The sequence below is a fragment of the Littorina saxatilis genome, linkage group LG11, assembly GCF_037325665.1.
Source record: "Littorina saxatilis isolate snail1 linkage group LG11, US_GU_Lsax_2.0, whole genome shotgun sequence".
Taxonomy (NCBI): domain Eukaryota; kingdom Metazoa; phylum Mollusca; class Gastropoda; order Littorinimorpha; family Littorinidae; genus Littorina; species Littorina saxatilis.
The window spans coordinates 4,411,205-4,437,201 of record NC_090255.1 but is presented as its reverse complement, the minus strand read 5'-3'; the positions used below and the strand labels follow the sequence as shown (position 1 = coordinate 4,437,201).

The 25,997-nt window shown below is 42.3% G+C and overlaps 1 protein-coding gene and 1 long non-coding RNA gene across 2 annotated transcripts; both read left to right on the top strand.

Annotated features, from left to right (window-relative positions):
* The first annotated feature begins 284 nt into the window (after window positions 1–284).
* On the top strand, window positions 285–18,915 carry LOC138979436 (uncharacterized). The gene is made up of 5 exons (XM_070352156.1): window positions 285–361; window positions 7,949–8,924; window positions 12,516–13,573; window positions 14,531–14,682; window positions 17,980–18,915. The coding sequence occupies exons 1-5, from the start codon at window positions 353–355 to the stop codon at window positions 18,206–18,208; spliced, it is 2,424 nt and encodes an 807-aa protein (XP_070208257.1). The 5' UTR covers window positions 285–352; the 3' UTR covers window positions 18,209–18,915.
* LOC138979435 (uncharacterized) lies at window positions 1,734–3,893 on the top strand. Its single transcript, XR_011460027.1, has 3 exons — window positions 1,734–2,163; window positions 2,822–2,941; window positions 3,845–3,893. It is a non-coding gene; the product is annotated as an uncharacterized lncRNA (long non-coding RNA).
* Window positions 18,916–25,997: the final 7,082 nt, after the last annotated feature.

Sequence of the window (25,997 nt, the reverse complement as noted above, 5' to 3'; positions counted from 1 at the left end):
AATAATTATCGACCGGTGGTTGGATACAAGCTCCTGTGGGTAAACGTAGCAGAAGCACACAGTTATCTTTTAATTTAGCTTTGAATGACAACACCACTACTGGCAACCATTTCCAGAGAATGACCCTCATACACTCCTCATCAAAATCTGTGCTTATTACGAACCTGTTTCTTTCAATGTTATTTTGCTGGAGAATGTTTCGAAAACTGGAGTTTTTGCCATAGTTACCAGTTTCAGTCATGTTTACGTACGCAGATGACGTAATAAGATTATCAACGCGTCATGGATGGGCGTTTTTCTGGGCCAGAAGCTGACTAAGCCTTGCACCATAATTTAGAGTGCGAAAACGCTCATGAGAGGGGTAAGTGTTGTTACTGGATGCTTGGTAGATTAGATTTAGCTGTACTAATCTTCTTGTGTAAATACCATTGGCTGTGTGTGAATGTGAATCCGTGTTTCGACTGCTGTTCCTGGAGGTTAGTCTGAAAATTGACTTGATGCAGTTCATATAACTTATAAGAGTTGTTCCTTGCTACTGGTGACAAGTGGGGGTCAGCTCACACGGACGCATTGTTCAATACAGTCTAGGGGAGAAACTGGTCACAAAGCACCCAGTACATGCCAGGAGAATCGGCACAATCAAAGAAAATACCAAAATCATTCAATAGATCTGGAAATATTTTAAGATGTACTGTGAAAATGCTAGCAAAAATGGCGTCCAAAAACGGGAACGCACACTTGGTGCGTCTTTGAAGACTTACCTCCCGTTCTGTGTTGTTGATAATAGTCGTGTTTGTCCTGTTTTTGTTGAAATAGTATCTAATAAAACTGATGCAGTTCTTGAAATGTTGCAAATTATTGTTGTCTTTGTGAAATGCGAGATTGTTCTGAGGCGTAATCTGCATACGGCTGATGTCACACATAGGGTACCCCACTTCGATCAGCGTATCACTCCAAATGAGCTTCATAGCAGAAAAGCAAATACACTACCAAAACACTGCATAACAGATCTACAAGTCTGAGCCAGAATCATTGAAATTTACTTTCTGTATAAAATATTGCAATCAAATTTGTTCACGCCGTCACACAAATAACGCAGGTTACCCTCGCCTTCGATTCAAAGTAACTCCAATCTGACTGAATTACCATCGAAACGCAGATGACGAACTGATTCACCACACATTTGTGGTATTTTACACACAAATTTCAACTGTGTTGTTTCGCGATAAACAGCCATAAACAAACAAATGTGGCGCCGTCCCGTCGCCTCGGAAGGAATAACGCAGGTGACCAAGAGATTGTTTCCGATACCTGTCTGATTAAAATCATCGTTTTTTTCACGAATGACGGCTCTTTGGCAGATCTGGTGAGTTGGAAACTGTCTATGAATGTTTCATTTAATGTCAAATGCGTACATTCTTGTCGATATTGTTACCTTTGGGCTCATAAATGAAGTCAATGGTCGTGTTTTCCTAAAATGACTTTTGTCAGCATAGAACTTACTGTGCTTTGATCAGTGACTGAGAAGAATCTTCCGATGACACTAGTTCATTTCACTACGCGACTGCAGATCTGCAAGGAAACTTATGGCAGGGGAAATAAGCTTAACTGAAGACGAATAAGCGGAGTAACTGTTCTTCAACGGATTGCTCTTACACTGATCTAGATATTTAGATCTTGTCGTCTGCTAGTCTGCTAGTAAGTAGTCTTCGGTCGTGTGAAAGTCACATCTATTTTAGTGGGGCTCCTATGTTGCAGAATCACTCAACAATTAATCACATCTTGTGACAAACATCATACTTCGTGATATTGTTCCTTATGATGTTTTAAATGATTTCAGATACAGAGCCACTTCAGAAATTGATTTTTGTGTTTATAATAATGAATAAAAGGCTGCACCTACAGCAGACGATTTTCATACCAAAAGCCATCAGCAGTAAATATTTCCAACTCAGCAAATGTAAACTTCAATTGTTAACAATGCACCAGAAGTTGTCTGCTGATAATATATACATGAAATAAATATTTTCATGGGTACTTTTGTGTTCTGTCATTTAGTTTTATATTTTTTTTAGAAAAGTATATATCCGCAGCTAGAAAATTCAAGATGGCGGCCTCCGTACCAATGCGTGTTTTGATTGAGCGAAAACAACGTTTGTGAGGGTAAGTTTTTAAGATTACCCTTTCATTCACCAATTTCACGTCATTATAATCTTTATTTGTCCCCTCGGGTCTGTTTTTGATCGGCTGAAGCGCTGAAATGCTGCACACTTTCAAATCTTGCTGAAACTGGATTGTGATAGATCTAGATCTATCTGTTGATTGAATGAAAGAAAACCATGCTCGCCACCCACATGATTTTGGACAAGTTAAAAGAACTTTGAATAAAAGGCAAGGAGACAGAGATTGTTCAAGGCATGATAATTAGTCCTGCCTATTATAAAGGACTTGACTTCCATAAGTTTCTAAAAAAACTGAGGGGGGAGGGGGAGTGACTTAGAGTGAGTAGGCCACAGTGACAATGACATGTACTTAACTAGTAGGAGGGCCAGCTAGGGGGGGGGGGGGGGGGGGGGGGACCATTCCCCATGTCTCTACGGTCTTGTGATCAAACTTTCAAAGATGATAGCTAAAAGACAAAAGTATGCAATAAGCTTATGTGCTAATGAAATGAGAAATGAGTGGTTTTGAAAAAAGTGGTACCTCTCTCTGAGTCTGAGTCTCACTCTCAACACTGTTACGATATTGGTGTGTTACTTTTTTCTCAACCTTTTACTTAATTTAGGTTGACCGTGCATTGATGTGCATTTTATTTTAACAGAATATACAACTGAGGGTTACACCACATGCGGGTTCCTGAGAACAAGAGTGCTGCGTGAATACATTATGAGCAATTCTGCCGGTGCCACACAAACGAGCTGATTTCACCATTACTATCAAGGTTGGTACCTAATACCTCCAGAGTAGCTGAACAGTTTGCATCTTTTTTTTGATAATTAACAAGTATGCACACATATATGCGTAAGCTACCTCTGTGAATTTGGTGGGTTTACCATACCCTCACAAGGGTCAACATTCTGTAAGCGACTGTTAGAATTCTAATGAATGTAGCGGCCAGCAAGATTTAAGAATCAGTTGGGTAACTGGAAACAGTTTTTGAGTCACTTGAGAAAAAGTGACTCTATGTAATCGGTCAGTGTTAGTCTGTCCGGCCGGCCGTCCGGCCGGCCGGCCGTAGACACCACCTTAACGTTGGACTTTTCTCGGAAACTATCAAAGCGATCGGGCTCATATTTTGTTTAGTCGTGACCTCCAATGACCTCTACACTTTAACGATGATTTCGTTGACCTTTGACCTTTTTCAAGGTCACAGGTCAGCGTCAAAGGAAAAATTAGACATTTTATATCTTTGACAAAGTTCATCAGATGTGATTGAAACTTTGTAGGATTATTCTTTACATCAAAGTATTTACATCTGTAGCCTTTTACGAACGTTATCAGAAAAACAAGGGAGATAACTAGCCTTTTCTGTTCGGCAACACACAACTTAACGTTGGGCTTTTCTCGGAAACTATAAAAGTGACCGGGCTCAAATTTTATGTGAACGTGACTCATTGTGTTGTGAATAGCAATTTCTTCCTGTCCATCTGATGCCTCATATAATATTCAGAACTGCGAAAGTGACTCGATCGAGCGTTTGCTCTTCTTGTTTTGTATTGACCTTAAATAGTAAGAATTATACAAATAGTTAAAATAAAATTTTTGCATTTTATCTTTTGTGTGAAGACTTTGGCTAACTCTCTGAGATAGTAAACATTATTCAAATAAAATTGTCACTTTTCAGCTTTTGTATGAAGGGTACCCCAGGTGGATTTCCTACACCATGGATTTAGAGTAGGCCAGACATCTAAGACGGTCTGCTTCTCATCCCAGCTGATTTCAGTTTTCTGCTTATGAAGTGTGCATCGCTATGGAAAAGGATTCAGCCATTTTTTGCTCACCACATTGCCAAAGCCATTGGCCCCGAGAAGTCACCCTGCCTGCCCATGTTTCACAGTTTTACAGACTGTGATACTGTGTTGTTCTTCGGTGGTATTGGGGGCTTGACAAATATGGCATGCATTAGTAGACATCACACAATCTTTCCTCAGGTTGTCTGCTCTTCTTTGAGAGCTAAGTACTACTGACAGGTCAGTTCAAGAGCATTTTGTGGTACTTCTGCAGGACAAAACCAAACTTCCTGGGTGTGAACAGTGCTAGAAGGTACCTCTTCAGTCAAAAGCGCTGCCAAATTCCCCAAAACACCCTTACAAGTAACGTGCTGTTGCAGGACATGAGTTTGAGAAGAGCAATCTACCAATTAGACTACGTCAGTAAATATACAATCAGGCAAACAACCCAACACCAATAATTGTGGGGCTGGCAGTCCAAGGCTGGAAAGTGGGAGTTATTTTGGACGAGCCTTCAAGAGGTATCCAGCATGTGCTGAGAACGCATGAAGTGTGGAAGTGCTGTACAACAAAACGCTGCAAATGCTGCAAAGAAGGACTGAAGAGCTCTGCTCTCTGCAGCTGTGCTTGCATGCCTGTGAAAATCAGCAAATTAAACTGTGTAAAAATATTATTGCACCCATTTTCGTACCCCAACTCAAACATTCATTCCCGTATCATTTTATTCAAACTTTTTATGCCAGTAAAGGCTCTCACAAATGGCACATCTTTCAGATAAAAGAAGATTTAGTTACAGGGGTCACATGACCGCCGCCAAATAAGGGTACCCTTAACGTGGCAAAGGGGATGTGATCACAACTTTAGGTACCCATTAAAAAGTCCAAAAAAATTCATGAGGCACAACATCTATCCAGAACAGGATGAATACTTTTTAGTGTTATGTCATTATTATACCTTTCATTTTTATCAATTTGATTTTTGGGGTACCCTTATTTAGGCGGCGGTCACATAACCCATGTAAATTCAATCTTTTATATTAAAAGAGTTCCAGATAGCCACGTTGTGTGCCCTTAATAGCATAGACAAATGGAATAAAATGGCACAGGAATAAATGTTTTCGTTTTGGTACGAACATTTGTGCGATAGTTTTTTGTTGGCACAGGTTAGCACGGTAAGCCAACGATTCTTCAACCCTGCCACCCACGCCGTCCAACCAATCGCTGCACCATTGATCATGTATACATGTATTGTTATGTTTTAACAATTGTTTCTGTTAGTTTCTATTGCAAGAGAATGACTTGTAGCATCAAATACGCCTGAATACCTTTTTCACAGGCGGCCATTTTGATTTTTTTTTTAAAACTACTGATTTTTAAATTTTTCTTGGTTCCTCTGTGTCAGGTTTTGTTAAGCACATAAAACCATACATTTATACCAAATTTGGTGTTTGTCACATGAAATGAAATATGCCTAACATACCCAACCGTTTTTACTGGCGGCCATTTTGAATTTTGTTATAAAAACTACCGATTTTTTAATTTTTCGCGGTGGCTCTGTATCAGGTTTTGTTGAGCACATAAAACTGTACATGTATGCCAAATTTGGTGTTTGTCACAAGAAATGATTGATTTTGCAACATAGGAGCCCCACTATTTCGACTGTGTGCATCGATCCGTGTAGTGAAATGTTGATCTTTGATGATTTGGCAACATAACTTCGCCACAAGTGCTTCGAGTGTATCTTTTGAAAACGTCTTTTAACAAGACTGTGTTTCGACAGCCCAGACGGGGAGGATCCTCGATAGCTCACAGGGTATATAATGTTTTCCGCCGTTTTTTAAAGAATCCTTTCAAATTTACTATTCCAAAAGTACCCTATGACACGACTCGAGTGGCAAAGAACATTCTCTGCAATTCCTGTCTCAGTCCGTGCAGCCGTTTCGGGTCCTATCGTCATCATACAAACATACACATCAAACTACTACAACTTATAACTGTAGTAGTTTGACCTTATTGTTTTAGGACAAGTAGAGCTCGTTCACCAGTAGCAAAGACTCACTCAGTCCGTCAGTGTGTCTGAGTGTGTGTGATGGGGGGGGGGGAGGGGCTCTCCCGTGACCGGCCACCTGCAATGTACGGACAGGTTTGCACTGGCCCAAGGGTGTCCGTTCATGAGAGGGACTGCTGTAGCAGTAAAACTAGTGTGATACATAAGTAATCAATTTATCCACTTGACTATATTCACAACAGGGATTTATCACTCTTCTTTGCATGTTTTTATGCCTACGTGTTTTCAAATACTCTGCAACACATGTAACCCAAATACAACATGTGCCCGTACACTACCGCTTCTTTTATGAAAACATTGCTTCGGCCATGTTGATTTTAATCAACCAATTTTCTTGTCTACTATGAAGCTCATGTGGAGGGATACGCTGATCGAAGTGGGGTACCCTATGTGTGACATCAGCCGTATGCAGATTACGCCTCAGAACACTCTCGCATTTCACAAAGACAACAATAATTTGCAACATTTCAAGAACTGCATCAGTTTTATTTTAAACAAAAACAGCACAGACACGACTATTATCAACAACACAGAACGGGAGGTAAGTCGGCAAAGACACTCCTAGCCAGTGTGCGTTCCCGTTTTTTGTCGCCGTTTTTGCTAGCATTTTCACAGTAAATCTTAACATTTCCATATCTATTGAATGATTGTGGTATTTTCTTTGATTGTGCCGATTCTCCTATCTCTATGGCATGTACTGGGTGCTTTGTGACCAGTTTCTCCCCTAGACTGTATTAAAAAATGCGTCCGTGTGAGCTGACCCCCACTTGTCACCAGTAGCAAGGAACAAATATATATAGTTGTAAGATACCATTTTGCGTAAATCAAAACAGACTCTGAGGATAAATTGTACCTATGCAGAGTGCATCCTTGGGAGCGCCGGTGTAGCGATGTGAGATTGGCCACTCTGTCACCTTTCCGACTCAGCCTCGTTGATCTTGTATTTATAACTCCACACTGAACAAAAAACAGGGGAATTTGGATGGCCAAATCTAAAACAATTGACTCGCCAGCCGGGCGAGTAACTTCACGAAAGTCACTAGCCCGCCAGAAATGTCACTAGCCCGGTATATCTATCAAATACACAAATTATGACTGTCAAATTTCTTTGCACAATTAAAAAAGCGGTGATATGACAGACAACTATAACATGTGGTCAGCGATGAATAGGCCTTCCCAAGGCTTGTCTCGCTATTTTGCAATGTTGTTCATGCAAGTTGCTCATCTGCAGTGTTTATATGACTTTGACAGCCGATAGTGCAACCACAAGTTTTGCACTTGACCAGAATTTTCAATGTAGTGAAAATTAATGTTGATCTTTGATGATTTGGCAACATAACATCGCTAAATGTGCTTCGAGTGTATCTCCCCGTTAACCATTTGAAAAGACCATGTTTCGACAGCCCAGACGGGGAGGATCCTCGATAGCTCACAGGGTATATAATGTTTTCCGACGTTTTTTAAAGAATCCTTTCAAATGTGCTATTCCAAAAGTACCCTTTGACCCGACATATATGCCATGAGAGAATCACGAAGACGCCGACTTTTACTTTTTACATCTCTCTCTCTGTCTCTCTCTCTGTCTCTCTCTCTCAGTCTGTGTCTCTCTTTCTCTCTGTCTCCCCCTCTCTCTCTCCCTCTCAGGTTATTCCCCTTATTGATAACGGTACTGCTCGTTACGCAATAAGGGAATCATGAAGGCCCCGACTGTCTTTAAAACCATCACTATCTGTCTGTCTGTCTGTCTGCCTGTATGTCTGTCTGTCTGTCTGTCTGTCTGTCTCTCTCTCTCTCTCTCTGTCTCCGTCTGTCTCTCTGTCTCTGTCTCTCTCTGTCTCTCTCTCTCTATCTCTCTCTCTCTCTCTCTCTCTCTCAGCCAGTGTCTCAGGGTGTTCTCGCTGTTGATCACGTGCTGCTCCTCTCTCCCCCAGGGAACCATGGCGACACTACCGACCTTGATCCCGCTTGCTGTCTTCTCCTTGTGGACGCTGGCCTCCTTCCTCTGTCACAAGTCAGCCAAGCTGGCCATGGCACCCTACGTCACAGACATGACGTCAATCACCTCTGTCGTCATCCCGCTGGGCCTGACGCTGGTCCAAACGCTGTGCTGCCGCGCCACCGTCCAGCTGACGTCATTGAGAGATCCGCTGTTCTACGTCATGGCGGCGTCCCACTTCCTGGCCACGTGGGCCACCAACACCAGCCTGGCATTGACCTTCGCGTCCTCTACCATGGCGGTCAAGATGCTGGAGCCCGTGACGTCAGCCTTGCTGCAGCGCGTGGTGCTGAAGACGGCGATGGGGGCGGAGGGCGTGGTGGGCATGGTGGTGGTGGTGTTGGGCGCCATGCTGTACGTGGGCAACCCGATGTCCAGCAGCCAGACCTCGCGCGCCGTGCTGATGGCGCTGCTGTCCAACGTCACACTGGGCGTCCGCAACGTGGCCCTGAAGCTCAACCACGGAGCCAGCCCCGCCACAAGTCGGCTCCGTTCCCCGAGAGTCATCGCCACCTTCGCCGCTGCAGCCGCGGGCCTCGTCCTGTTCACGCGTAGCTTCGTCCTCACAGACGCTTCCGTGGCTTCATCGCACGCGCCGCCGGACTACTTTCTCCTGCTTTCATTGGCTTCCGGCGCCTGTCACGTGACCTACTCCTACGTCTCGACCAATGTGGTGCTTCGTTACATGTCGGTGGTGAGCCACGCCATTTTGAACATCGTGAAGCGCGTGCTGGTGGTTGTGCTGCTGCACGTGGCAGGGCGGCGCTCGGCCTCCATGTGGAACTGGGCGGGGCTAGCGCTGTGCACTGTGGGATTGCTTCTGTACAGTAGAGAGAAGATTCTGTCACCGTCTTTGGACACTTCCGTGACGTCAACACCTCATGGCCTTGAAGGAAGCTTCAGTGAGACAGGTTGGTTTTTGTTCTTTGCTGCGGTATCATTAACATTCAACTTACATTTTATTTTCTAATAAGTTACCATGCAGACGTCATTGTTGTTTACCTGATATATATATATAAATACCTAGTTCGAAAACAAATGTATATATATATATATATATAGGTTACACACTCCGAGTTCTGAATATCGTGCATATTTTCCCCAGGGTCGATTTTCAGGTATTACCGAGCCTGTGGCGAGGTAATACCTGTAAATCGACCCGAGGGAAAATATGCACGATATTCAGGACGAGGTGTGTAAGCTTTTTATCCCATTATTCCGACGTTTTCATTAAAAAACCGAACTTTTTGACACAAACTCTGCGAGTGCCTGTTTACTGCTCATCAAACCTTCCGCGACCGAAAATCGTGTCATGATATTCATGTGCGAAACGTCAACTTGCTGGTCAACTTGAGCCGAAGATACTATAGCAAACGACAGATCCTGCAGCAGACGACAGATCTGTAGCAGACGACTGATGAGACAGACTTCTTCTATTGAACCATTTTTAGCAATCAATGCTCTAAAAGCGACAACAAATGAACAAAACTATATTCATGTCTTTTTGTTTCCAGGATTGTGCCGTTGAATGCATTTGATACTGTGCAGTTACCAGCCGGTTTCAGTCGATTACCCGAGCTGGCATTCGTCAAAACTGCGAAAGACCGCGTTCTGAATGATAATCTTCGCTTCACAGCTAGCGACGGATACCCGAAGGGAAGTAACTCATTTTTGACATGAGTTCAGGATTCGAAAGACCGCGTGTGTGATTTTACAAGCGATGAAGATGATTGTTGAGTTTGTGCTTATTCGAGCCTTTGTGATTCACTGTTCAAATTTGGATTACCTACTTCTTCAATCGTCACTTACTGATTTAGGTGAGCCTAACTTTGATGTCTGTCGTCTGTCTGGGGGAAAACGGCGCACCACTGTCGAGTTGTTTTTATGCGGCAACGCATGTAGACTAGTGGTCTATGGATGTCCAAGATCAGACCTTCTTCGCCACCTTTTATTCTAACAGTATCACCAACTTTGAAAATGGCAATTTCCATGCTGGTCAACTTGAGCCGAAGATACTATAGCAAACGACAGATCCTGCAGCAGACGACAGATCTGTAGCAGACGACTGATGAGACAGCCTTGTTCTATTGAACCATATTTAGCAATCAATGCTCTAAAAGCGATAACAAATGAACAAAACTATAAGCATACTGTTTTAGTGTAAGTTTTATTTCGTCGCTCAAGATTTTGAATCAGGATGTTCTTGGGATTGATCTAAGCGGTTGCCCATGAAGCGTACCTCGTTACGACAACTTTACTAGAGTTGTGCGCCTTGAATCACTGTGTGTCTCTGTCGCTCTCTATCGTGCTCTCTGTCTCTCTTTCAGTCTCACCGCGTCGGAAAACTCATAATCTTCACTCAGCTCTATTCACCCAAACAGATTATGTACATTCTTTGTTGTTTTCTTTATTTCTTCAATGATATATTGTTTGTAGATCGTTAGCCAAACGTCAGTTCGACTTTTATACCGCAGAATATCTCAATCGTTTTGCTGAAAAAAAGTAGTCCCCGAGTCAAGTTAACGATAAATATGCAGATGACCTCTAAATTATTCAATTGTACTCTGAGATCAAAGTCAATGACCAATGACAGGTGAGATCGAGACTCGGTTGTGATGGATAATTCATATGTGTGATGGATAATCCAGAATAATCCCCCCACAGCTAACAGAGACAAAGAGGCAGGTCATGGGATAATATATAATATATGCCAGTGTTGTTGCCAGGCCTCGGTCTTCGGTCTCTGACGCATTCCTTTCTGATTTGACGCATTGGACCCAGCCTTTTCCGGTCGATGGACCGATAGTTTTTACGTTTTGGTGGTCAACTGACCGATACATATTCGTACAAGGCGGACAAGGTCTGCAATGAATGGAATGGGAGTTGCAAAGTCGGAAAACAAACCCCGATCGAAATGCTCATGTTCGCTCCGAGTGAAAATGCACTCGGTGCCGAGTCCGTGTTTGTCGTCATTGACACTCGAGGCTGCGTTTACGGAAATACCCGATCCAGCCGGTGTACCTATTTACCGAAAACGGCGCAAACAGCGGAAAGTTCATCAATATAATACTACGGCATGGTAATGCGAAGATCAGGCAGGATCCCTACATTCGCACACCGGGCACTGTATTGGAAAGGGCAGGCCAGGAATGTCAAGCTCTTTCTCCTCGCAAAGTTTATGAACAATTAAAACTTTAGGAATTAGGAAGCGACATCAAAGCAACATGTTTGCGCAAAAAGATAGATTTAACTCCGGACTGTAAGTTATTTAGCATTGCATGTATCAAAGGTATGGCGGTACAATTTGGACCTATTGTTTTTTTAAAGCCAGGACATTTGGACCTATTGGGTTTTTTTTTAGCAACAACACTGATATATGAGGACAGGCACAATACTGAGCAATGAAATTCTGACATGAGCATCAAAAATAAAAAATGCTCAGATGGAAAAGTCTATGATTGTAATGGGAGCTAAAACACAGCTGTACCGGAAATAAAAGTCAAAACATAATTGCCTTCATGTCTCTTTCCTTTATTGATCGTCAATCATAGGTATGCATGGACAATGATGTAAGTACTTGGTGGACACCAACTGCAAGATATTTCTATCAAGTTAAAACTTTTGGAATCTTTGATTTTGTCTAGTGTTTGAGTTACATTTTATCCATAAAATCCAGCCAGACAGCACCTACATTTTGTGTAAATCAATTGAGCAAGAAATAGTTGTTGTGAAGACACCATTACAATATATATATTTAGACGAGACAAGTATAATGCCGACGAGTCGAAGACGAGTCGCATTATACTTGTTCGAGTCTAAATATCGGACCCTATTGCTACGCTGAAGACACAATAGCGATTATATAGCTGTTATGACCTTGATTTGTTGTTCCAAACTTACAAAATGACAGTTTTTGCGTCGATGCGTTGATCTCAGGTTTTGCTAGCAGACAAACTTCTTACGCGCATCATATTCGCGCAGACATGCACACCGCTACACGCTTTCTGACTTTGGAAGAAAAACTGACTCCAAGTGCATTCGATTTCACAACACAGTTGTTGAAACAGCTTTTTAAGTAAACACAACATCAACGGAAAACTAGAAACAACTGAAGATCTAGGATGCAACAAGGGGAGAAGAAGAGAACAGCTAATCCGTACAACGCGAGCAGACGACAGCGAAGTTTTCAGTTTGGGTGAATGGTATCGCTTGTCTCGTCATGAAGCGAATTTTTCAACCTCAGTTATAAACGACTACATGAATGTTAGTGCCATGGGTTGTACATCAATACTTCAGAGGGGAAGTGGGGTATTTACGGTGTGGAGTTACGAGATAAGAAAGTCGGCCATTTTCGTCAATATGCTTTTGGATATTGAGAAAAATGGCCGACTTCCGCAGCATTATGCTTTGATAATCTGGAGAGACCATCCAATCACAGTCCCCGAATTCCCCCACGTGTTCATCAGAATAGCTATATTCTGTTATCATGTCACTGCTTGCAGACACGGCCACCACTCCGGGCCGTCCAAAGATCTACAGGGAGCGAGAAAGTCTTCTCGGCCGCCTGCTCATTCTCCTCTTCGTCTTCGTCATCTGTTTGACGTCAGGACAGCCGCTGATGACGCAGATGTCTAGATTCCAACTGATCCAGAAACCAAGAGAACTGCATGGATTCGAATCAACGCTTGGAAAAAAAGAGTTCATTTCTCCAGTCTTGCGGTCTGACCCCAGGTTCCCGAGCAAGTCCAAGACAAATTACGCGCAAAATCTCCGTTTCGGGCACGTGAACTGGACGGACGGGAAAGTCCTGATTGCTGGACGCATAGTGTATCAGCCGGACCGCAAGACGGCCAAGGAGGTGGAGGAGTTTGTGTCCAGGGACAATTTACTGACCACGCCTTTCGACACGGACGGTTTGTCGCCCTACCTGACGACCTCCCAGGAGGTGATAGCCGAAACCAAGCGTGTCCACGATAACCTGTTCACCCAGCTATTCCGAGGCAAGAAGTACGCAGTGGTTTTTGATCTGGCTTCGCACGAAAACAAAGGAGACGCCGCCATCACCATAGGGGAGCTGATTATGCTGGAAAACATGGGTATCGAGATTCTCTTTTTCATCAACCTCTTTGCCTGCAATGATAAAAATTTCCAGCACGCACTGAAACTTGCTCAGCAGCACAGCATGGACGAGGTGGTGGTGCTCATGCACGGGGGAGGCAACATCTTCGGCTACGCTATCGCCGACGGGTGCCGAGACAAAGCGCTGAAGCTGTTCCCAGGCTACAGGACCGTGCTCTTCTCGCAGAGCATCTACATGAACGCAAACCAGAAGCATTTCGACTTTGCCCGGAACAACTACTGCTGTAACCCGAACCTGACACTCCTGATGCGAGACCGTCTGTCTCTTCACATCGCGCGGCGACTTTTTGCCAATGGTACCCATATCGTGCTCGCTCCCGACATGGCCTTTCAGCTTGGCCACGTGGCCCGCTTCGCCCCGCCCTACTATGACGTCATCTGGCAACGCCGAGCAGACGAAGAGAACCCACTGCTTGGGAAGGTTGTAGTTGAACTGTGTGTGTGTATGTGGGTGTGTTGGGGGGGTGGGGGGTGTGTGTGTGTTGGTGTGTTTGTGGGGTGGGGATGGTGTGTGTGGGGGTAATGTGTGTGTCTGTGGGGGTGGTGTGTGTGGTGGTGGTGGTGGTGTGTGTGGGCGGGGGTAACGAAGGCGAGTCGTGTGTAGGCATTTGGTTTGCTTGTTTGATAAGTTTTCTTTGTTTCATAATGTTCTCGTCTAACCGAAATATATGATTCTGAAGCATATATATATTTGAATTAGTCTGACTTGCATACTAAGGTGTAGCATGTTATGTTAAAGTCAACGGGGGCTTTTTATATACAGTGATTCTTGAAGACCGTTTCACTGCATTAGGCGCCCGGGCTTCTAATAGGGAGCAGTTGTGATCTTTTCTTTATTTAACTTATGATTAATGTCTGATCAAAGCTAATTAGCTGTAAACAGTGTAATTACTCTTATAGGTTTACTGAAGAAAAATCAACTACTAAACGCAAAATAAAACTTCTTCGCAAGATAAAAAGCTAGTTATCAGCACGATACAAAAAGTCTGAAAGTAACAATCGTATTTCACCCTTTCAATCTGTATTAGGGGGAAAATAAGGAGTTCAGGCACTCACACAAACACTCGCGCACACACACACTCGCGCGCACACACATACACATACACATACACACACGCACACACACACACACACACACACACACACACACACACACACACACACACACACACACAGTCATCATCATCATCATACATATACACACACACACACACACATACACACACAAACACCCACATTCATACACACACATTCATACACACGCACACACACACACACATACACACACATATATAATCATCATCATCACCACCATCATTATCATCATCATCATCTTCATCACTATTATCCTTATAACAAGTAATATTCCATCCTCCAGGTGCCGAAGCTACCAGGCAACGTGACCACGTGGCAGTGGGACTGGGTGAGGATGTCGTCTCTCAAGTCTAGCGGGACGGTCAAGCAAGCCGTGAACGCCATGCACAACGGTCTGGTCATCCTGCAACAAGGCCGAGTGCTGGTCACCGACAGGTACAACCAAATTACACCCGGCACATTGTTTGTTTGTTTCGTTCATGGGCTGAAACTCCCACTGCTTTTACCTGTATGACCGTTTTTACCCCGCCATTCAGGCAGCCATGCGCTGCATTTTCGTGTTTCTATAACCCACCAAACTCTGACAAGGATTGCAGGATCTTTTCCGTGCGCACTTGGTCTTGTGCTTGCTTGTACACACGAAGGGAGATAAGGCACAATCAGTTATGCACATAAGTTGACCTGGGAGATCGGACAAATCTCCATACCTTAACCCACCAGGCGGCCGCGGCCGGGATTCGAACTCACGACCTTCCAATTAGGTGGCCCATGTCTTACCACTACGCCACTTCGCCCGTTTGACAGGTACAACCAAAATACACTACCCTACCAGCACCGCATAATTATGAGCCCCGTGTCGGCCCAATGGTATTTTGCGCATGTCTTTAGGTCTGGGGTTTTAGTCATCGACTTATACTTTTTGTTGTCTGATGCATTGTTCTGGGCTGTGACTGTTCAATAGTTTTGACGTGTAGGTGCTCGGGCGGCCGAACACTATTTTGTGTAGCATGGACATTAATTTGGGCCTCTACATATTTTAAGTCCAGGTCCAACTGACCTATTGTCCTCTAAGTCTGCGAACATCACTGGCCCAGTTCCGATCTGGGCCCCACATGGGTAGCATCTGGGGTAACCACGAATGGAGTGGAGAAATGCTGCCCACATTCATCTCACATGTTCCTCACATAAAGTAAAGCTATATAGGCACATTCATCTCACATGTTCCTCACATAAAGTAAAGCTATATAGGCACATTCATCTCACATGTTCCTCACATAAAGTAAAGCTATATAGGCACATTCATCTCACATGTTCCTCACATAAAGTAAAGCTATATAGGCACATTCATCTCACATGTTCCTCACATAAAGTAAAGCTATATAGGCACATTCATCTCACATGTTCCCCACATAAAGTAAAGCTATATAGGCACATTCATCTCACATGTTCCCCACATAAAGTAAAGCTATATAGGCACATTCATCTCACATGTTCCTCACATAAAGTAAAGCTATATAGGCACATTCATCTCACATGTTCCTCACATAAAGTAAAGCTATATAGGCACATTCATCTCACATGTTCCCCACATAAAGTAAAGCTATATAGGCACATTCATCTCACATGTTCCCCACATAAAGTAAAGCTATATAGGCACATTCATCTCACATGTTCCCCACATAAAGTAAAGCTATATAGGCACATTCATCTCACATGTTCCCCACATAAAGTAAAGCTATATAGGCACATTCATATCAAGGATGTTTTCCCCGGCGTATATTGATATATTCATTATACACTGGGCTTAAAGGTGGTCGTCCACATTTTTGCTTTTTTTCAATAATCGTAATTCGTATGGTTAGATTTTGCTAAAAAGTTATGTCAGATGATGAATGAACCATGGGGAAAAAAGTTATAGAAAAAAAATATATGTAAAAAAAGATTTTATTTTTGGGTAGCGTGACTCACGCTTCCAATATTTTGTTTTGTGTTTGCTGAGAACATGTGCTTTGCCTAAAAATACTGATCAATCAAATTCATGTCACGATGCTTATAGCCACGCCCAAACAAGTGCAGCAACAGTTTGACACTGGAGCGCTGTCCACGCTTTTTTTTTTTAACGCACGAAATGCATGGGATTTGAGAGGAGTTTTGCGCTTGGCATTTTCCAAATAAGGATATCCTACTATAAGTACTACGCTGGAATACTACACTGAATTTTCAAACGGCTACACTGGCTTCGTCTTTCCTGATCGAAAGGGGGTGTATTGTTGATATTTGTAGATAATAGACTGTGCATTTTAATGGTCAAATGGCGATTTCGGTATAAAAATGTAGACAAGGACCTTCAAGGATGTAAGTCCAGGCTTATGGCCTGCATGTTCAACTGAAGTGCTTTGTTCAAAAGCGTGTGCATTTAAAGGCCAAAAATAAACTACATAACCCCATTTTTTTTACTAAAAGAAAAACGGATCTTTGAATGCACACATATTTCGTGAGACTGCCAAAGTTCCAAAATTCAGAATAAAAAAACAAGATACGTCTTACGTGTTATTTCTTTTTTTTTTGTTTTTTTTGTTGTTTTTGAGTCACTTGAGAAAAAGTGACTCTATGTAATCGGTCAGTGTTAGTCTGTCCGGCCGGCCGTCCGGCCGGCCGTCCGGCCGGCCGGCCGTAGACACCACCTTAACGTTGGACTTTTCTCGGAAACTATCAAAGCGATCGGGCTCATATTTTGTTTAGTCGTGACCTCCAATGACCTCTACACTTTAACGATGGTTTCGTTGACCTTTGACCTTTTTCAAGGTCACAGGTCAGCGTCAAAGGAAAAATTAGACATTTTATATCTTTGACAAAGTTCATCGGATGTGATTGAAACTTTGTAGGATTATTCTTTACATCAAAGTATTTACATCTGTAGCCTTTTACGAACGTTATCAGAAAAACAAGGGAGATAACTAGCCTTTTCTGTTCGGCAACACACAACTTAACGTTGGGCTTTTCTCGGAAACTATAAAAGTGACCGGGCTCAAATTTTATGTGAACGTGACTCATTGTGTTGTGAATAGCAATTTCTTCCTGTCCATCTGATGCCTCATATAATATTCAGAACTGCGAAAGTGACTCGATCGAGCGTTTGCTCTTCTTGTTGTTTGTTATTTCTTAAATCGGGCTGCACGTGTATATCGTGTCCAGTACTTGCATGTCTTCATGATGGACAGTAAACAATCTGATGTTTTGCGTGTGATGTCTGATTTCAGGCTGCATGATCTCTAGGCCCATTTTAAAGGCCTTTGGTTCGAAGTACATGTACCGTGATTGAAACGTCTTGTTTTGTCATCAATTAACGATCCAATAACTCAGAAATGTTAACTCACCTGAGTATTCATCAGTGTCCGTCATCAGTGTGCTTGTACAACAAGGAATCTTATTTCTTATGTTCAGTGTTTCCTTTCAGGCTACACGGACACATCCTGTCCGTTGTTTTGATTGCATGGACAACAAAGAATCTTGGATTCTTGAAGAATAAAGAAAACAAACAACAACAACAACAACAACAACAAAAAGGGGGGGGGAGGGGACAAAATGTAAGGGTTGTCGCAGCCTGCATGCAACTGAGGTCCACAAAAAATCGTATTTTTTACGTGTCCCTTCAGGCTAAACAGACACATCCTGTCCATTGTATTCATTGCATGGATAGCAAAGCATCTTCTTTCTTACGTGTCCTTTCAGGCTACATGGTCACATCCTGTCCGTCCTGCTGAACATTCCGCACGTGCTACTGGACAACTGCCACCAGAAGCTGTCCTCCTACCACAACACGTGGACACGGGGTCTCAAGAACTGCCGCCTGGCGGACAACGCGGAGGATGCCGCTCGCTACGCCATGGAACTCTTGAAGGAGTACGGGGACTCCCTGCCTCGGCGGCTGACTGCTGCTGACATCAAGGAACAGTTTTAGGGCACTCCCACAATACTTCCTTTAAGATGTTGTAGTGTAGAAGTGTATGAGGCGTACAACGCTTCACTCCTCTAGCGTTTGGATGCTGCTGACATCAAGGAAAATTTGTCCTGCACTCCCAGAATACTCCCTTGTCGCTGTTGTAGTGTACAACTGTACGAGGGGTACAACGACTCAATCCCCTGGTGTTTGGCTGCTGCTGATATCAACAGAAAGGTTGAGGCACTCCTAAAAAACTCTTATTCCGCTGTTGGAGAACTGTTGTATAAGTACAGAAACTCTCTCTTATCTCATTATCATACATGGATCCCTGCGCCTTGAGTCCGAGTCTGGAGATACGCGCGCGATATAAGACTTCATATAACATAACATGTATACGAGTACATTGAATTGTAAAATGTTTGTTTTGTTATTTATTTTAACTTTTTCGTGTGTTTCTTGGGGTTTCTTGTATATATTTTCCCTTGCATTGTCTTGTTATTTATTTCTACTTGTTTGTGTGTTTCTTGGGGTTTCTTGTATACATTTTCCCTTGCATTGTCTTGTTATTTATTTCTACTTGTTTGTGTGTTTCTTGGGGTTTCTTGTATACACTTTGCCTTGCATTGTCTTGTTATTTATTTCTACTTGTTTGTGTGTTTCTTGGGGTTTCTTGTATACACTTTGCCTTGCATTGTCTTGTTATTTATTTCTACTTGTTTGTGTGTTTCTTGTATACACTTTGCCTTGCATTGTATTGTTATTTATTTCTACTTGTTTGTGTGTTTCTTGGGGTTTCTTGTATACACTTTGCCTTGCATTGTATTGTTATTTATTTCTACTTGTTTGTGTGTTTCTTGGGGTTTCTTGTATACACTTTGCCTTGCATTGTCTTGTTATTTATTTCTACTTGTTTGTGTGTTTCTTGGGGTTTCTTGTATACACTTTGCCTTGCATTGTCTTGTTATTTATTTCTACTTGTTTGTGTGTTTCTTGGGGTTTCTTGTTTTCACTTTGCCTTGCATTGTCTTGTTATTTATTTCTACTTTTTCGTGTGTTTCTTGGGGTTTCTTGTATACACTTTGCCTTGCATTGTTTTGTTATTTATTTCAACTTTTTCGTGTGTTTCTTGGGGTTTCTTGTATATATTTTCCCTTGCATTGTCTTGTTATTTATTTCTACTTGTTTGTGTGTTTCTTGGGGTTTCTTGTTTTCACTTTGCCTTGCATTGTCTTGTTATTTATTTCTACTTTTTCGTGTGTTTCTTGGGGTTTCTTGTATACACTTTGCCTTGCATTGTTTTGTTATTTATTTCAACTTTTTCGTGTGTTTCTTAGGGTTTCTTGTATACAATATACCTTGCATTGTTTTGCCTTGCTTGACGTTGTCTTTCGCAAAATCTGGTGACATTTCAAATTGGCATGCTTGGTAAAGAGACCAAAAAACCTGAAACCGTGAAGTTAAAAATATATGACCCAGTGAGGTATGGAAGAGAGAGGACACATCAGATCAATGTTCTTGTGTGTGTTGCAATTTGTTGTTAAATTGACCCCCAGAGTAGCCACAAACAGGTGCAAATATGTTCCAAGGTAGGTGTTTTCTACACTGAGCAGATGTTAAACAGCAGTGTTTTGGTCAGAAATATACGTGTATTTGAAGATCAGTCTTTCTTCTGCTCAAAAATGTGTTTCTGGAATCTGAGCAATATTTGGGTATGACGTCAGAGGTTCGTGACCACACCTACCCTCAAAAATGGCGTTCTTTTACGGCATGATTCACTTTCAACCGTCAAAACGGTAACTTAAACTGAATGATATTTTACATTTTTTACACCAAAAAGTTTATTTGGTGTCCTACCTAACAAGTCATACACATTTCGTTCAAATCCGCCGCGCAGTCAGGCTGATCCAGCGTGTAAAGAAGAGCGACCACAATCCTGAAAAACGGCAACAAATCCAAGGTTTTTATGATGTTTTTGCTGGGTAGACGCAGTTGATATACAATAAATTTAAAACTACAAATAGCAGCCTCTCCAAATTTCACAGAACGATGACAAAGACCCTCGTCAGTATATGTTCCCGTACTTATAGCAAACAGAATCCGAGAATGGACGTTGTAATGGTTTTCCGTTAAAAATTTGTAACGTCCAAGAAACAAATGTGACATGCACTCAACTTTGTATACTTTGCAAAGAATGGTGCCATTACATGTGGGCCAAGTTTCAGAAACATTTTTTCACGGGCTCAAAAGTTATGATTGTTTGAAAAGAGGTGAAAAATACTGTCCCTGGTGTCTTTCGCGCAACTTTTTTAAAGGACTTTTTCCATAATATTGTTTCTCGTTCTCCGATAGGATGCGTATAGCCTTCACGCATGATGCGAACAACTTGCTCAGTAGCAGTTTCAGAAAAGAACTGTTCACGTGTTTTGAACACAGCTGTGCTGTATAAGAAATAAGTAAAGAAGACAAAGAATCAACAAGTCGCGTAAGGCGAAATTACTAAGGCGAAGTTCAAGCTGTGGAACTCACAGAATGAAACTGAACGCACTGCATTTTTGACTCACATGCGAAGCAAAAGTGAGTCTATGTACTCACCCGAGTCGTCCGTCCGTCCGTCCGTCCGTCCGTCCGTCCGAAAAACTTTAACGTTGGATATGATGATGATGATAAAATCGTTTATTTAACGTCACTCTGTAAAAACATTGGCGACATTTGTCTTAGATTAAGAACACACACAGGCACGCACACAAACTTTCCCTTTATGTACAGTGGTTCACCACCCTCCCGCCCCCCGCACACTCTCACTCATCTAATTAAAAATGGTGTTAAGAGATACTTGGATATAAAATGGTATTTTTAAAAGTTCTGATAAAAATATATAGTAGCTGTATGAGAAGCAATGGCGTCAGCCGCAGCAACGTCTCTTCATATCCAGGGACCAAGTGGGTGCGTGTGCATAAGTCCAGCGATAAGTTTGGGACCTTGCCACCCAAGGTCTTTATTAAAACTTAAAAGATAGCTTAATTTTTCCTTTGAGGTGTTTGGCAGAATATTTCTATTTGAGTTTATAAACTGAGTCAGGGGTTGAAAGTGGCATGAGTTCAAATCACACTCCAAAGTCAAATGAGCAATGGTGAGGTCGGATTGACAGGTGCATTTAAGCTCTAGAAATTGGTAATTCCCAGCTTCTGCCCTCAGGCGGTTAATCCTTTTTATTACACGTGGGCATGAGTTATAGGTGTTCATCTGTTTTGATGGGGCTTCCCGAATGAGCCAGCCAGAGCTTATAGCCTTGTGCATATATTTGTTCCTCCATTCTCTCCAGAGAAGAGAGTCTGCAAGGCTACTGATCTCAGAAGCAGACAATGGCAGGTCTACCTCGGAGGCGCCTATGCCTTGGGCAGCTTCTTTAGCGGCTTTGTCCGCTTTCTCGTTGCCAGGCACGTTCACGTGTGCTGGACACCAGACCAGGTTAATCTCGCTTCCTTTTTTATATTTAGTCAAGTTTTGACTAAATATTTTAACATCGAGGGGGAATCGAAACGAGGGTATGGTGTATGTGCGTGTGTCTGTGTGTGTGTCTGTGTGTGTGTCTGTGTGTGTGTGTGTAGAGCGATTCAGACTAAACTACTGGACCGATCTTTATGAAATTTGACATGAGAGTTCCTGGGTATGAAATCCCCGAACGTTTTTTTCATTTTTTTGATAAATGTCTTTGATGACGTCATATCCGGCTTTTCGTGAAAGTTGAGGCGGCACTGTCACGCCCTCATTTTTCAACCAAATTGGTTGAAATTTTGGTCAAGTAATCTTCGACGAAGCCCGGGGTTCGGTATTGCATTTCAGCTTGGTGGCTTAAAAATTAATTTATGACTTTGGTCATTAAAAATCGGAAAATTGTAAAAAAAAAATAAAAATTTATAAAACGATCCAAATTTACGTTTATCTTATTCTCCATCATTTGCTGATTCCAAAAACATATAAATATGTTATATTCGGATTAAAAACAAGCTCTGAAAATTAAATATATAAAAATTATTATCAAAATTTTTTTTTCGAAATCAATTTAAAAACACTTTCATCTTATTCCTTGTCGGTTCCTGATTCCAAAAACATATAGATATGATATGTTTGGATTAAAAACACGCTCAGAAAGTTAAAACAAAGAGAGGTATAGAAAAGCGTGCTATCCTTCTTAGCGCAACTACTACCCCGCTCTTCTTGTCAATTTCACTGCCTTTGCCATGAGCGGTGGACTGACGATGCTACGAGTATACGGTCTTGCTGAAAAAGGGCAGCTACTTGACTAAATATTGTATTTTCGCCTTACGCGACTTGTTTATAATTTTATTTGCCAGCTCCTTTATGGCAATGACAAGATCATGTCTTTTTGATCTTTTGTTAGATCTCAATGCTTCAATGGCTGCTTTGGAGTCAGAGAATATAGCTATCTTTTGAGGAGGAGTGTTCTTGAGATTGAGATGAACAAGCGACATGCAGATGGCAAGGAGCTCAGCTGAGAAGATCGAGTTTCTGTTGCACAGTTTAAATTTCCCAGTCATGTCATCGCTGGGGATTACAAAAGCTGCGCCAGCCTTCTTGTCATCCAACACTGACCCGTCTGTGTAAACATGAACATGGCCTTTGTATACAGTATCAATGTGCTCAAGGGCTTGTATCCTGAGTAATAACTGATCATCCTTTGTAGCTGTGCAATATTCTGTGTCAAAATTCATTTCTTTCATTGTCCATGAGGGATCACGAGATATGGGGTTTTGGGCCACATCATTTGGGTCGACACTGATTTCACTAAAGAGTGAAGCATTGAATTGAGCCATTGAGGAGAAAGTAGTGCCAAGGTGGGCCTTTTTGTTTTGGACATGATTGTAATGCGGTTGTAGCTCCTCTTTTGTTGAGTTTTGCACTGTGTTGGCTCGAACATTGTAATCTGCGCAGCACTTACGCCGCCACATGTCAAGAGGGAGGAATCCTGCTTGGTGGTATACAATGGCCTGCTTTGAATGCCTTGGAAAAATTTGGACCAAAATAAGGAAATTCAAATGCAGACACAAGCAGGCTGAACGTCCTCTTATGCACGAAGGAAACAAATATGAAAGCCTTCCTGAAAAAGCAGAACTGTTTGCAGATATTTTTGCAGCAGCAAGCCAAACAGATAAACTGTTATGTGAGCAGGAACTCTTCCGTAAGAAGTGGGAGGATAAACAGGACTTAAACGACCCAGAACTCAACCCTTCCTTAAAAATAAATGCTCCCTTATCCATTCAAGAACTGAAAACGGCTATAGCATCGGTGACAAAAGTCCGATCCGCCTGTGGTTCTGATCCAATAAACTATCAGGTCATACAACATTTACCAAACCAAGGATTAAATCTTTTACTGGATTTTTATTCAACATGCTGGAAGTCTGGCCTGATTCCCTCAGCTTGGAAAGAGGCTGTTGTGATCCCCATTTTAAAGCCTGGAAAACCAAGAGCTGACCCTTCCAACTGGCGCCCTATATCTCTGACCTCCCATCTGAGCAAAATATATGAAAAAATACTAAAATCCAGACTAGAAGATGAAATGGAAAGAAAAAAGGTAATACCCCTGTGCCAAGCCGGTTTCCGTCGAGGCAGGGGTGTCTCGGATCACATTGTAAAACTGTCCTCCAAAATTAAGAAAGCTCTCTCACGCAAGAAGTCTCTCTTTGCTGTCTTTTTTGACATCAAAAAAGCCTACGATACGGTATGGCACCAACGATTGTTGTTCAAATTGAAGCAATTAGGCATCAGTGGTAATATGTTTCAATACATAAAAAGCTTTCTACTGAACAGATCCTTTCAAACTGATTATAAAGGTGCCAAATCATCCACTCGCAAAGTTGACATGGGAGTGCCACAGGGCTCAGTAATAGCACCACTGCTTTTTAGCATTATGCTGCATGACATATCGACAATTAAAACACATGGAGCCGAACTGACGCTTTATGCGGATGATATTGCTCTATGCAAAGAGTATCAAAACAAAACCTATAAAACAGAACACAAATTCTCTAAAGAGTGGCAAACAGCTATAGATAACATTGCGAACGATATGCGGGAGAATGGCTTCACTCTCTCTGCCGAGAAAACTGTATTCGTTGTCTTTACAAACCGAAAACTGGAAGATCGAGAAAAGATACAGTTCTCACTAGATAAATCTGTTGTCTCACCCAGTCAGCAGGTGAAATATCTGGGCGTACTTTTCACCTCAAATGGACTATGGACTGCTCACTTAAAGTATCTTTTAAGCAAAGCAAATAAGACCATCAACCTTCTTAAAATACTGGCTGCCCAACCATGGGCAAAGTGCCCAGTTATTCCAACAAACATCACCAGAGCTCTTATAAGATCAAGACTATCATATGGACAGGAGGCCTACTTCTCGTCGGCTCGAAAATGGCTTGATAAGCTACAGTCAGCGGAATGTCGTGCCCTTCGGCTTGCCCTCGGACGTTGGATATTTCTTGGACACTATTAAGTCTATCAACACCTGATGTGGCCTGATGGTGTATGGTTACAAGATCTCAAAAAACATGTGCGGCAACTTGACCTCACTTCAAGTTCAAGGTCACAGGGGCCATAATTGTTGTCTTAAAAACGACAATTTTTCACATTTTCGCATTTTTTTCTGAAGTTATCGAGAATGGCAACCTGAGCTATGTATGCTATACAGGGCAATGTAAGCCCTATCTTTGGACACAAGTTTGGTTGACCTTGCTTCAAGGTCAAGGTCGCAAGGGTCCTTTAAAGTTGGATTGTATACATATTTTGAAGTGACCTTGACCCTGAACTATGGAAGATAACTGTTTCAAACTTAAAAATTATGTGGGGCACATGTTATGCTTTCATCATGAGACACATTCGGTCACATATGATCAAGGTCAAGGTCACTTTGACCCTTATGAAATGTGACCAAAATAAGGTAGTGAACCACTAAAAGTGACCATATCTCATGGTAGAAAGAGCCAATAAGCACCATTGTATTTCCTATGTCTTGAATTAACAGCTTTGTGTTGCATGACCTTGGATGACCTTGACCTTGGGTCACATGTATTTTGGTAGGAAAAATGTGTAAAGCAGTTCTTAGTGTATGATGTCATTGCTAGGTTTAGTTATTTGACCTTGACCCTGAAGGTCATGTAAAGGTCAAGGTCAAGCATGTGAGTCGTATGGACTTTGCCCTTCTTGTTTCACAATGACCGTAGTCCGTCGCTTGTGCAAAACGGAGTGAAACTGACGAGCCTGTTCAGCGCAGTAGTGGTTTCGCTGTGCTGCATAGCACGCTTTTCTGTACCTCTCTTCGTTTGAACTTTCTGAGCGTGTTTTTAATCCAAACATATCATATCTATATGTTTTTGGAATCAGGAACCGACAAGGAATAAGATGAAATTGTTTTTAAATCGATTTCGGAAATTTGATTTAACAAGGGTAAAAGGAAAAACAGAATCCGTTAGTCGCCTCTTACGACATGCTGGGGAGCATCGGGTAAATTCTTCCCCCTAACCCGCGGGGGGGATTATGACGAGTACTTGGCCTGTTTTCTTTTCACGCAACGTGTAGCGGGCTGGGGAAAAAAAGAATTACCTTAATAATCTGCAGTGCGTCGTCTGTGCCGCTGACTGCGCAGTTATATTTACTTAAAAAGTCTTGTGGCAACAATGGAGGTTATGGGAAATGCAAATGGTCAATTTCCATCACGCGGTTTACTCATGCTACTAATTTGCTTAGCCAATGCCCATCAACCTTCCACGAACCGACCTATCACCGGC

Bases quoted from the DNA above. Each gene is read 5' to 3' on its own strand.
- LOC138979436 (XM_070352156.1), top strand. The intron at 8,925-12,515 runs GTTGGTTTTTGT...CACTGCTTGCAG, and splicing joins AGGAAGCTTCAGTGAGACAG to ACACGGCCACCACTCCGGGC. The intron at 14,683-17,979 runs GTACAACCAAAT...GTGTCCTTTCAG, and splicing joins CGAGTGCTGGTCACCGACAG to GCTACATGGTCACATCCTGT.